Source organism: Lonchura striata, chromosome 3, assembly GCF_046129695.1.
Source record: "Lonchura striata isolate bLonStr1 chromosome 3, bLonStr1.mat, whole genome shotgun sequence".
NCBI classification, from domain to species: domain Eukaryota; kingdom Metazoa; phylum Chordata; class Aves; order Passeriformes; family Estrildidae; genus Lonchura; species Lonchura striata.
The window spans coordinates 43,809,810-43,823,271 of record NC_134605.1 but is presented as its reverse complement, the minus strand read 5'-3'; the positions used below and the strand labels follow the sequence as shown (position 1 = coordinate 43,823,271).

General features: G+C 37.9%; 1 protein-coding gene across 4 annotated transcripts in view; it reads right to left on the bottom strand.

The window, feature by feature from the left end:
* Positions 1-13,462, bottom strand: part of DISC1 (DISC1 scaffold protein) — a 191,135-nt gene that overhangs the window by 110,654 nt on the left and 67,019 nt on the right. For all 4 annotated transcript variants that reach the window (XM_077782108.1, XM_077782110.1, XM_077782111.1 and 1 more), the window contains exon 7: positions 3,913-3,967. In XM_077782108.1, the coding sequence (XP_077638234.1) occupies positions 3,913-3,967 (55 nt within the window). The remainder of the gene's footprint in view (positions 1-3,912; positions 3,968-13,462) is intronic.

Sequence of the window (13,462 nt, the reverse complement as noted above, 5' to 3'; positions counted from 1 at the left end):
TGACTTTCCCTTGTTCTCTTTATCTTTTTAACTGAAGGTCCTTCAACAATCAATACAGTTTGGTATTGAAAACATGGAGAGAGAAAAAATAGAGGAAAAATATAAAGGAAATTCAGCTGTTTCTGTACTTTACATTTCAGTGTACATTGCCACCTCAGAAGGAGCTTATGCAATAAGCAAAATTTAGACAAATTCCACGTATTCAAAAATATTGGGGTTTACTCCATATTGCATCATTTTGGAAGGAAAGCAAAATGAACAAACAAAAACCCTTCAGTGAACTAAGGCAAATCCCTTGTTCTGGAGGCAGATGCCAAACATTTTCTTAAAATAGTAGCTGTCACTTAAGAAAACATTGCATTCATTGGAAACAAAACTAAAGCAATAGCCAAGATAGGCCCAGGCCAGTTCTGAAATGGTGCCATGTGAAAGAAAATCTCCAGAGAGGTGTTTCCTTGCCTTTCTTCACTTTTACTCTTCCTTCCTCAAAAACAAGCGCCGTGCTTACTAAGAGAGGCACAGTTATCACTTCACTTTTTAAAGAGCAAAACTTTATAGTTCTAATGGTTTATCTGTTTGTACAATTAAATGATAATAATGCATACATAACACTAGCTTTTAATCCTTTTAAATTAATAATACCCTCTTGTTTTACTGAGATTATCTGTTAACTATAAATGGGCCAATTTTTTTCTTGAATCAACAGAAATATCCTCCAAGCAGTAACTGTTACTTGTAAAGACTTCAGAATCATCCTATTAATTTAAAAACACATATGGCTTCTGCACCTACTATAATTTTTTAATTCCCAGATATTTCAATTTGTTTCAGCACCCCCTTCTAACCAACTCACCAGTTAATTCAGTTTAAATGTTTTTAAAACCCCAAACCTGTCAGAGGTGAATAAACGTGCCTAAAAAACCCAAAGGCCATTTCTGTCTCCCATCTCCAAAATAAATCTGAAAGTTTTTAATGACTTCTTTCCAAGCAGTACTCTCTCTTTAGGGGAATTGAATGGCTCAGTGAATTGCAATTAGATGAGGAATCTTTCAGCTCCAGGAAAACTGCATGAATATATCCCATGCTGGTAATAAGTTAAAGTCATTATCACTAGACAGCTGTTTGGCAATTATGCAAAATAAGGTGGGATGTTTAATCAGTTTCTAGTGAGAACTGTCCACTTTGTAAGCCCTACTGTCAGAACAAAGCTTGCTGGCACTCTTTATTAATGGACCAAAATGCAGCGACCAGAGGCAGAAAGGCAGCCCCTCGAACTCGGAGATGATTCTTCTGGAACATGAGATAAGTAGGTTGCTGGGCCTCTGCTTGTATCTATGTCACATGTATTCTGTAGATAAATGAACAACATTAATCTTCAGACCTATCATATGGCATAGTTCAACAAAACAAAATGAGCAAGCGGGAAAGACAAAGTAACATCCCCTGAACTAATGGGACTGCTTCTGCCTTACCTCAGGTCTACTCTATAAGCTCCAATTCTTTTCATTTTTTATAATTATTGTATCTTCATAACAGATCCTATTATTCATTACAGTAGCTTATTCAGCCACTAAGGAAAGGTTATTTCTTAGCTAACAAAAATGGTGAACATTCACAGAGCCAGCGTCCTGGGCTTCCAGTAAACACCATCCTTCTCTAACCAGCCTTACTGCAGGAGCCTGTGGCCCCAGCAATGCCCTTTCCCTGTTCTCAGTTACCAGCCCACAGACCAACAAGCTTGAAGTCTAAAAAAACTCTCTTTCAGTTTCAGCAGTGTTTTTGCAGACAAGTATTACTGTATTTATTTTTAAACCCTCTTCAATGGTTCTTGAGGTTTTTTTAAAGCGGATTATTTTTTAAAGGTTTTCGTTTAGGAATATACCTTAAAAATCTGCATTCAGACTGAAATGTTACTCAAAAAAGCAGTCTATCTGCAGCCAGTAGGAAGCTGGTTAGAAAAGATATGCGGAATCAAGATGAAAACCAGCAAAATAACAAAGGCAAGTTTGCCCATTGTCATCCTCTTCCATCTTTCCAGCTTATGATGTTAATCTAAAGCAGCAAAAACAGGGACAAGGACAGCAAATAAAGCATTGGAATTGACTCTCCAATCACCTCAAGAGAAAAGAAGTTTTAAGCAACCTTCCTATTTCTTTAAAACAGCACCCATATTGTAAAAGATAAACAAATTCTGGTAACACTGCCTAAAGGAAGGAACAGTCTACCTCGTCTCCCACACAGCACAATGTTCCCATTACTGAAAGCAGATACTAATTTCTAAAGTGAGGTGGTGAATAAGGGGCAGCACTCCCTTCATTAGCAGGCAGAATTTAGCTTTTGCAGCCACAGCTAAAAACAAGAGAGATGAGGCAGAAAAGGCCATAGAAATGCCAGTGGCACAGGGGAAAAGGATAGACCTTTGACAAAGGAATGTTTTCCCCATTCAATAAAAAGGTTTAAAAGACCAGCTCTATTTATTTTGAGATGAAAATAATAGGATGAGATTATATGAATAAACTAAATAGGAAATTATTTGGAGAAGTCTCACTACATGCTTCCTATTTATCTTCTATAACAAATAAAAGTCATCACACAGGAATGGAATAAAATTAAAATAGTATTTTATCTATTGAAAATTAAAAAAAAAAAAAAAAAAAACCAAGCTGTGACATTCTACCTCACAGACTTCTCTACTGTTACCTAATGCTTCAACTGCTTTAAAAAAGTCTCTAGATACTATGGTGATAAAATAAAACTTCATGAGACATTTTCTGGGGAAAAGGCAAATTCCATACCTTGTGTTTTAGCTTGCAAATAGCTTGAAACAACACTTGAAACATCACTTTGAGCTACTGAATGTCTCGTTCATTTTAGCAGATGAGCTGTAGGTCAGTTACAATAATTTCCTTCATACTTTGCTCATAGTAATTTAAAAAATACAGAGGGAATCATTGTTATAGTCTATATTAATTTTCCCAAGATGTGGGTATAAGCAAGGAATAGAGAAAATGAGCTCAAAATAAAGAGGAAGAGAAGGAAGGAGTGGTTGTGAGATGCAGTCTTCAAATTATCTTTTTAACAGTGTACAGTGAAAGCACTGGTCAAGATGATAAGGAAAAACAGATGATGAAGGATAAAAGTTTTACTGATTTAGATTACTGCTTTCAGAAAAACTGTTAAAAATAAGTTTATTTCAGAGTATAAATTCATTACTAATCAAAACTCAGAAATATTTTTCACTTCCTGTTTCATATAGATCTAGGTGAATTGGCTAGAGTAAATGGATCTTTTTTTTTTTCTAAAGCATTCATGGAGCAGCTGGGTCATTCTGAAATAAAATTTTAGTGTTCTACTTCTTGAAAGGAGCCCATGAAATAAGAAAGATAAAGGAAAAGAATTAACATTGCTAGTTAGAAACAAAAATTATGCTAAATATGCTATATCACTTTTCTTTGTATTTTTAAAGGATATGAAAACTAGATTGCTAGATAAATTATTAGTGAAATGGTGGGGAAAAGAGGTACTTCATTTATGCTCTTCCCTTCACACCAACAAAAACAGAAAGTAAGAGATTCTTATTAAGAATTTTAAGAGCTGAAACATTCAGCTATGACCATGATTCCATGAAGCTGAGGAGTGTCTTCCTGAATTGACACCTGAGCAAGAGCACTGATCACTGGTAAAAAAGCTGAGAAAGAAGAGATTACTCTATCTGCTTCCTGAAGAATTATAATCCATGTGGCCTATTCAAACAAAAAGTTCGGGAGGGCTTTTCAGTGTATACTAAAAAATATTCATCTGCAAAATCTTCTTAGAAGGAGCACCACAAAACCGACTTCCTAAAACAAAGACAATATGCATGCTATGATCTGCTTCTGTAAATATTCTGAAGAACTGAAAACATGTACTTACTTTGGCAGTAGTTTCTTTAATGGACATGTTGAACAATTGTTCCTTCTCCTGAAGGCTAAAAGAAATTCAAATAAAATAAATTGAATAAATTAAATAAAAAAGTTAACCTCTGCTCAATATGGCCTGCTACACAAGACACATTTTCATATGGAAATGAAGTGTTAAGATGACTCATACCAACACAACAGAGTCAATATCAAGACAAAAACTGTGCTTCATTTCAGGGCTGCTAATGACTAACCAATATCACCTTTACAGTTCTTTATTAATGAGTACACAGATTTGGTTTTACTTACCCTTTGAAACACAATTATGATTATTTGTGTAATCATAATGCCTAAAGCAAACTTAGAAGTTCCTGGCAATGTCCAGGACGGGTTGCTAGACTATTATCCAAAAACCTAACACAAAGGCATTTCTGACACAAAGAAATGGCACTTTACTATCCTCTTACAACACAGTTTTCAACTGTACCAGAAAAAGTTCAACCTCAGTAATTTTATGTGTTCTCACAGTAATTTTATGTGAAATACCAGTATTCAGTTTCTTTTGAGCCATAAAAACCTACCAAATATTTGTACCAAGTTGATACAACAGTGGGCTGAAATTGAGGCATCACCCATGCTTATATGAACAAAATTCAAGGTTTTCTTCCACATATTATAAGCATGTAGATTTCCTACTTTTATATTACCAAATAGAAGTAAACCTGTGCCTTTGGTTCTCGTAAATAAATCCACCACTTGCATTTTTAACATGAATTTCAAAAATCCAAGTTAAATCAATCATCAGGGGTTAGGAGAGAGGTTATTTTTGCCACTTTAATACTCTCTCTGACTTAGGAGGTGTACACTTTTTATACAGTGTTCAATTACTTTATCACACGCTATTTTCTTTTCTGTCAAACACTTCAGTTACGTGTATGTGACAGTCAGCACTCCCCATTAGCAGCATCGCAATTTTTCCTCATGCCTGTGTTATAAAAACTCTCTTTCATGACCTACTGTTACTATTTTTCCCAAATAAGAGCTAACAATATCTTTCTGAGCTTTTCTCTAGTGTTAGGCATTGAAATATCCAAACATACCAGAGACATCACTGGATTTATTTCAGTGATACTCCTCCATGACAAGATAGTTTTGTATTCATTTTACAGGTGGAAGAAACAAAAGCTGCTGTTATTCAGAAAGCACACTATGACTGAGTGCCTCTTTTAATATGCACGCAGCTCCTGCTGCCTATGCATTTCTCTTTTCTATGCATTTCAGTTTTCTTTTGAGAACCTGCCCTTATTTTCCAAGCACAGCACTTACTGAGCCCTAGTTTCAAAAGTCAGCATTTTCGTGAGCATGAATCCCAAAGCATGTGAAGTTGGAATTGCAAACACCTACTGATCACTTAGAGAAAAGCTGGTTGGACCATCTTGCCCAGCTGCACACAGGAGTGAAACAGCCTCAGAGGCAGAATTCAGAGTATCATTTAACCACATTAATAAGGCATCTATTTGCATTGCTGTCCCTAATACCCTGCTTCAATGAGCACACATCTTTCCTATCTACAGTCCAGCCAGGCCTGTCACCTCATTACCACCCCAGCACTGTGCAATGAAACAAACAGAAATGCAGCTGCCTACCTATGTAGGAGTGTTTAATGACATTTCTCACAGAGTCTCAAATTCCTCCCTTTTCTACAGCAATATATGTGCAAAACACAAAGTATTGCTGGTGTAATGATGCCATTATCAGCTCCCTGCTTGCCTCTGGGCATGCCAGACAGAATGAACTATTTAGCCACTTCTTTTCTTATGCTTTGGCACTCCCAGTGACTTTCAGCATCTCCCACAATTGGCATCTGAGCTCATCAGGTTATGTAAAAAAAAGATGGGCTTTGTGTACAGATGTCAAGGGGCAGCAGCAAGGCTGCAGTGTGTAATTGAATGAATACTGGGTGACTGACCCAATTGTACTGAAAATGCCTCATAAAATTCAACTTTAAAGACCCAGGCCATAATAAAATGTAAAGTGCAGTTTTAGCCAGAAGAACAACAGTATATAGATGGCAACTCTAACAAATATCTTCCATGTGCTCTTCCTCTCATCTGTTTCCTTTCCTCACAGAAAGCCCCCCGCAGGTTCATACATTTCACTGCTCTGTATAATTCACACAGCTAACAGGAAGAGAGATCAATTTTTAACCTCTTTTGAGGCAATGCATCCAAAACAGCACAGCATACTAGGACCGAGTTGTCAAATCTGCATTGCTAACAAGGATGCACAAACCCATGAAGACTTTCAGGACCAGGTGCTGAGTGGGAAAAAACATTGTCTCTATACCCAAATCTCTTTTTCGTGAGTCTCTAACAAGTCACTGAAAAATAAATAACTAATCAAATGCTGCCACTTCAATGACAGCAAAACTACAGTTTTAAGATAATTTTGTGGAACTATAGTTTTAATGGAATTTTATATTAATCTGACCTACATCAAATAAGGATATCATCAGTAAGCAATTAATTTGACCCAAGCTAGTGATAGCTGGATTAACCAGACACTCAAACCTAAAGATCCTTCTGTTACAGATACAGCATTCACACAGACTCTTAAAAGTATATTTGTTTTATTTATGGCATGAATTTCCCAGTAATATTCTGTTTCAAATCCTTGTTAGTCTTCAGAGTGATACCAGAGGACTCCCTTACCCCTTGCAAAGATTAGCCCATCATACAATGCACACACAGCAATCAAAACCATGGAAGAACCAGCCACCATTACCAACTACAAACTGCTTTTAACTACATTTATTCCCAGGTTGTTTTCTTCTGCCACAAAACACTGTCACAGAGAAGCCCCTCACAAGCTTTCTAATTAACTGACAAGGTAATGACCCACAAGAGTAACCAGCAGTCAATACTGATTCATTCTACCAACAAAGAGCTTTAACCGCCATGATCTATTACATGTGACTTGAACCAGAAACAGCATTTTCTTTTACAACCACCCTGGAGCATCATATTTCATTTTAAGAAGGGTATTCTGTCTGCTTAAAAGCTGCTTTAGGCATTACTACAAGGGTAAATGGCTTTAGAAAGAGCTCTTTGGAATAACACAAAATTCTTCCCTGGGAAGTTGTCCATAGTTTTGACTCGTTGTTATTCTTCTCTGACAGAACAGCTAATCAAGAGTTTGACAGCTTCTCCTCACAGTCTTAGCAATCCATTATGAGGACCATTTAGAACTTGCTTCTCAAATTCAATATAAGCTAACTCTATCACAGAGAAAGCAAAATTCTTGACACAGCTGATGAAAGGACTAGAGCACGACAGGAATTCAATTAACACAAATTTAACTGACTAAATATGAAGGAAAAGAAAGGGTTTTTAACACTTCCAGAATCTACAGCAATTATGTTATATACAATCTATACACATCATGCACAGTATCTTCATTCATGCAGATGGCCAGAAAGGCCTTTCATTTAAATAACATGCCATGGACTTACAGACATTGGGATCCATTAGGAGGAAAGAAGAACAGGAATGCCCCAGAGTATCACTGCATACAGGCTAGACTAGAACAGGAAGGCAGGAGCTGAGGAATTATGTAATTGCTGGATGACACATGAAGCAATACTTTGGCAAAACACAGACTTTGGCTGGAGAGTTGCAGGAGGGTGTGGGAATGCTGCATGTTCAGGAACTGAAGTTGATCTGGCACATAACAAGACTATGGGAAAAATTTTAAGATCCAAACACTTCAGGCGGTACCTTTTAAGTACCTCATTTTACTGATATTGAAGAGTAGCTGCCAAGTATATTTAATGCAATAACACAGGTGGAACCTACTGAGATCATGATGTTCATAACTGGGAATGGTGTGCAGGTAAAATAAAGGAAGACATTTCAATGCAGTAGGGGACAGAGGAAAGAATAAGAATCAAGTGGTCTGGTTCCCACATCCCTCACTCTATCACAGCTTTCCACATTACTGCAGAGGACATTAAGTACCACAATATAACAGATACTGTATAAAATGCCTTTTAAAGAATCTTCTGAGAAGCTTAAATTTGCATGCAGGAATTACAGATACTGTGGAAGTGGCTTTGTTCTAAGGGAGGCTAACTAGCACAATACTGGGAAGAATGGCTTTCTCCAAAAGGAAGGAATGTTTCTGAATGTCTTTCCTTCCACTATGCTAGTATACTTCCCTTTGCATGAAAAGCTATTATGTATTTATGTTTTGCTTCCTATGAAAAAATTCAAAGAATGCAAATGGGCAAAAGGCAATTCATGCTGTTCTCCGCATTCAATATAGATAAATATGCGCACTGCTTAAACAGAAACAGGTCCTGCATTAATAATACAATTTTTATACAACAACAAAAAGTGCAGTCAGAATTTAGTTTTGTATCCACACAACAGAACATACCACACACAGGATACCAATATAAAACAAATAAATCCTGTACTAAAAATTCTTATTTTTAATGGAGAAACTAAGCTGCCATTCTGATCCCTGCCTGAAGACACTGAAAGACAAGTAGAAAGTCCTTTAACATCAAGTATTCTCCTTTACATTACTGTCACCTAAAAGTTATTATAGATCTTGTCATTACAATCACAATCTCCACACCACAATACAGTGCTTAAGCAAAAAGCACTTTAATTTCTTTAAAACTAAGCACAAGTCAGAACAATTTAAAATTACCCATATTTGAATTTCTAATTCAAGAACAACAGCCTAGAAGCCTACGCTCAGATTGTATGCAGAAAGCATGATGGGCTGAATTCTCAATTCATATGAATATTTATTTCCTTCTAAATAAAACCAGCAAATTTAAACAGTTTACAGTTTGAATTTGGCCCAGAGTAATGAGACTGCCTGCAAACAATAGCCTCATTTTCATGATCACAACCTACAGAGATCATGGCTTTTACAGCTTTATGTCTTCTAACATGATTCTTCCTCCAATTCTAAAGTCACAAGAAGTTATACTCTCTGAGAAGATGAAAATATATAAACCAAGCCCTACACTTGTGATTTTGCTTTTAACAACAAACAGAAGCTGACCTTCAAAAAAAAACTTTTGTCCAGTCCCTTGTAAAAAAAAAATCACAAGTGCTACTTGGGGAACCTTTGGTGTAAATGTCTGCTACAGTCTACATCAAGGCAAAAGTCTTCAGTATATGGACTTCACTGTGACTTTAGGGAATAAATCCACAGTATAAAATCAAGTCAATCAATAACTTCCTTGTATTTTTATAGTTCCCTCAAAGGGCATATCTCGGAAAGCTTTGAAAACAACTCATAAAAGAAGAGCTTTGAACAAAACTATATTTAACAAGAGGCATCTTTAAGGTAGACATGTACAACTAAGACTAAAGAAAAAAAAATGAGTAAACATACTTGTTACCAAAGTTCTCTTGAGGAAAATCAACAGATTATTATGTACAGATACCATGGGCAGATTTTACCAGGACAAGACCTACAACTGCTCAATTAGGGACATTCAGAGCTAGAATGCATTAAATGCACTAAAGGGTAAACCACCACGTTTTGTTGTTTTTGGAAACTCTTTACCACAGAGTTTGATTATATCTAATCAAGAAAGAAATGGGATAACAAGATTTTCATTCTATGTGATTGTCTTATAAGCCTGTCTGGGCTACACATCTGAGTATCACCATACAGAGAAAGCAATTTTTCAGCCAAGCACTTAAGTTCCTTTTCATCTTTGTGCAATGATCCATGGGACTTAAATCAATGGTATTTTCATAGAAGCACATCTTTTTAATGGGAAGTAAAACTACCCTTTAAACCTAAGTTAGGGTTTTCCAAATAAACTGATTTTTTTCTTCAACAATGCAGCCCACAAAAAACTTCTATATGATGACAGAGCTAGTTAAAAATTATAAAAATAGAAAATTTCTGCTCAGCTGATGTAGTAAAAATCCAATTTCTCTATCTAAACCTGAAAGTGCTCTTGAGGAAAGCACTTGGACATTAATACAAGGAGAGAAAAGTTGTATTTAACTCATAATAAAAATGAAATTTCTGGCAGCTGCAAGAACTAGTCACATGAACTAGAAGTAAAATGCAAAATCTCACCTTGGAAAAATTCCAACCTCAAAAATTAATCTGATCTGAGACAGCAACTATCAAGAGATGTACTTTAAGGCACAGGAGCATCACACCTTCTGCACATTTCAATCTACAAAGTTCTCAAAGGAATATGAATGAGAACCCAAAATTATGCACCTACCTCTAAGTGATCAGAGAGCTGGTTTTTCTCCAGTAATTTGCTCTTCTTCAAGCTATCATTTGCAGAGCAGTATTTCTTCACTGCTGCTATACACCAAGGATTGCTTCAATACATGTGCTTCCCCACTCAGACTTTTTCCAGAGTCAGAACTGGAAATACACTTTCTCAATGCTTGTATAACCTCAGCTAACCAACAGACTTTCTCACTGAAATCCTCCTGGGCTGCTCAGTGACTGTATTTGCCTTTGTCAACTCTCAAAGATTTATACCTATAGAAGTGTACTGTAAAAACTCATCATCCTGCTCAGCTCTTGCATACATAAAAACTCTAAACAGAGTCAACTCTTATGATGAGTGCTGCCAGACAGTAGCCCAATTAGGAGATCTGAAGAAAAATGAGGGCATTGGATGACATTTCACAATTTTTTATAAGAATGACTAATTAAGTGGTTTCTTAAATGCCAGCAATGCAAGGACAGAGGCAGAGGCAGAATCTCAGTATGGTTTTGGGGTTTTTACATAAAATCATTCAAACAGAAATTCCAACAACTGAAGATGCTGCTGGCATCTTTAATCATCACAGTTTTTATTGCCATCACATCTATTTTTATTGCCATGTATTGAGAAATCTTCTGGTCCTATAAATCACCATTCAGACAGCCAAACCAGCTGGCTGTTTCAACCAACCAAACCATTCATATGGTGCTGGATTTCCCACCACTCTTCTGCCAGCTGATGCTGCAGGGCAGTTGAAGCAGTTGTTGCTTCAGCTGCTATCAGGAACAGGAGCATCAGAATGAGAACAAAGGGACAAGCAAACAGCTATCTGTAGGAGCAGCTCATCACTTCCTAACTAATACTTTCCCCAGATTTTCTGGTATAACAATAGATTCCCATTCTTCTGCTACATCTGTCTGGAGTGCACAAAAACTAGAGCTTGCCCATAGCAGCTGCAATTATTCTCCTAAGAATAACATCCATTTTACTTCACTGACTGAAAGGGTCTGTCCCTGGATATTGTTGCTAGCTGTTTCTCTTCATTATATACAAACTAATTTAGTATCACACATTGATTGAGACAGCTGGTCATTTTTCCCTGAAGAGAAGTAAATCTCATTGTGCACATACCCAGAGGAATCAGCACATATGTGGCCTGGGCTTTATAGGCTGCTACGTCCCATTGGATGCTGCTCAAGCAAGTAGTGGGAACCAGATGCTCAGCAGAGAAAACCAGATTCCACATTACACCATACATGTAAGTACTCAAGAAAACTGTTACTTATCCTTCTGCTGCAACTTTTTCTTCTATAACACTGCTTGGAAGGACAAAAACTGCCTTTAAAATTGCTCCAAAACAATTCAGGTTGATAGCAATGGCTCTGTCCTCCATGTTGGACGACTGGCTCTTTGCTTTCCCTGCTCTGTTTTTAATCCCCCATGTTCTTCCCAAGGAAGGCCAGTGCCTATGGTGTGGGAGTAGACTTTGCAGAAGTCTATTTTTTACTCCCTCCAACAGGGGTCCCCTCTCCTCTTCCAGTGGGATCAGAGTCATTATGAACACGTTTGCACCTTCACAGAAAGCAAATTCACTTCATGTGCCCAAGCAGAGATATTTTATAAAACACCAGGCTTTCTATACATAGTTCCTCCTAGAGTTGCTGCCACAAAAAAGGAAACAAAACCACTTGCCCATGAACTCTACCCTTCTATCCTAGGCAAAGAACAAAGAAATTAAATTAATCCTAGGCAGATAAATGGAGAGGAAAAAACACCTATCTATATGAAAGATTAACCTCTTAATCAGTCACCTCACAAAAGATGAGGCAGATCTCTTCTTTCACCTATGACTTGTCTTAGCCTCTCACAAAAGACTGTAGCCAAATACTTTGAGAAAGCTGAGATGATGGCCTTGTCAAAGACAAACTCAGGTATGGGACTAGCTGAAAATGAGACAATCTTATCATCAAGGCTCAAGATGGATTATAATATTTGATAAAAAATTGGGAGCTCCTCTGGAATGGCTAATACAAAGACTGAAAGGGACTCAGATGGGCTTTTGGCATAGCTACTGTAGAAGCAGAGAACATTAAGCAATTTAACACTTCGCCTGGACTATCAGAAAACCCATTTGCTGTAGGACTCCTGAAGGTGAAAGAGCAGAGAGTGTCAATTGCCATCTCCACGGTGCACTGGCAACAGTACAGAACAACTCGAGATGCCGTGATCCCCATCCACAGAATGATCCATGAACTAGAGAGCCAAGGGGTGGTCAGCAAAACCCACTCACCCTTCAACAGCCCCATCTGGCCTGTGCACAAGTCTGACAGAGAGTGGAGACTGACTGTAGGCTATCATGCCTTGAATGAACTGACTCCACCGCTGAGCGCTGCTGTACCGGATATGCTGGAACTCCAGTACGAGCTGGAGTCCAAGGCAGCAAAGTGGTATGCCACCATTGATATTGCTAATGCGTTTTTCTCCATTCCTCTGGCAGCAGAATGCAGGCCTCAGTTTGCTTTCACCTGGAGGGGCGTGCAGTACACCTGGAACCGACTGCCCCAGGGGTGGAAACACAGCCCCACCATCTGCCATGGACTGATCCAGGCTGCACTAGAAAAGGGTGAAGTTCCAGTACATCGATGACATCATTGTGTGGGGGAACATGGCAATGGAAGTATTTGAGAAAAGAGAGAGGATCATCCAGATTCTGCTAGAAGACGGCTTTGCCATCAAGAAGAGCAAAGTCAAGGGACCTGCTCGAGAGATCCAGTTCCTGGGAGTGAAGTGGCAAGATGGACAGCATCAGATTCCCACCGAGGTCATCAACAAGATCACAGCTATGTCCCCACCAGCCAACAAGAAGAAAACACAAGCTTTCCTAGGTGCCATAGGTTTTGGAGAATGCACATTCTTGAGTACAGCGAGATAGTGAGCCCCTCTAATTGCCCACAAGAAGAACATTTTCCAGTGGAGATATGAACAGCAGCAAGCAGTCTCTCCTAATGACAAAACGTGACAGCCCATTCTAAATCCTACATTGCTAAGTTAGTATGTGAAACTATGAAGTCTTTTTTCCAACTTTATTCAAGTAAACCAAGTTCTCCAAAAAAATCCCACCACTTTTGCCTTTATCAGGCTTTGTCCTCAAATGAAGTTGCTGAATACTTTGAGTAAACTCCAATAAGATTCACATCCCTCCAAGAGTACTTGTATTTCAATTCAAATTAATCTTTCTCAAATCAGCTCCAGGAGTCACAAAAGCAGAGTGAACTGGCTGCATAAAGGTTCAAGT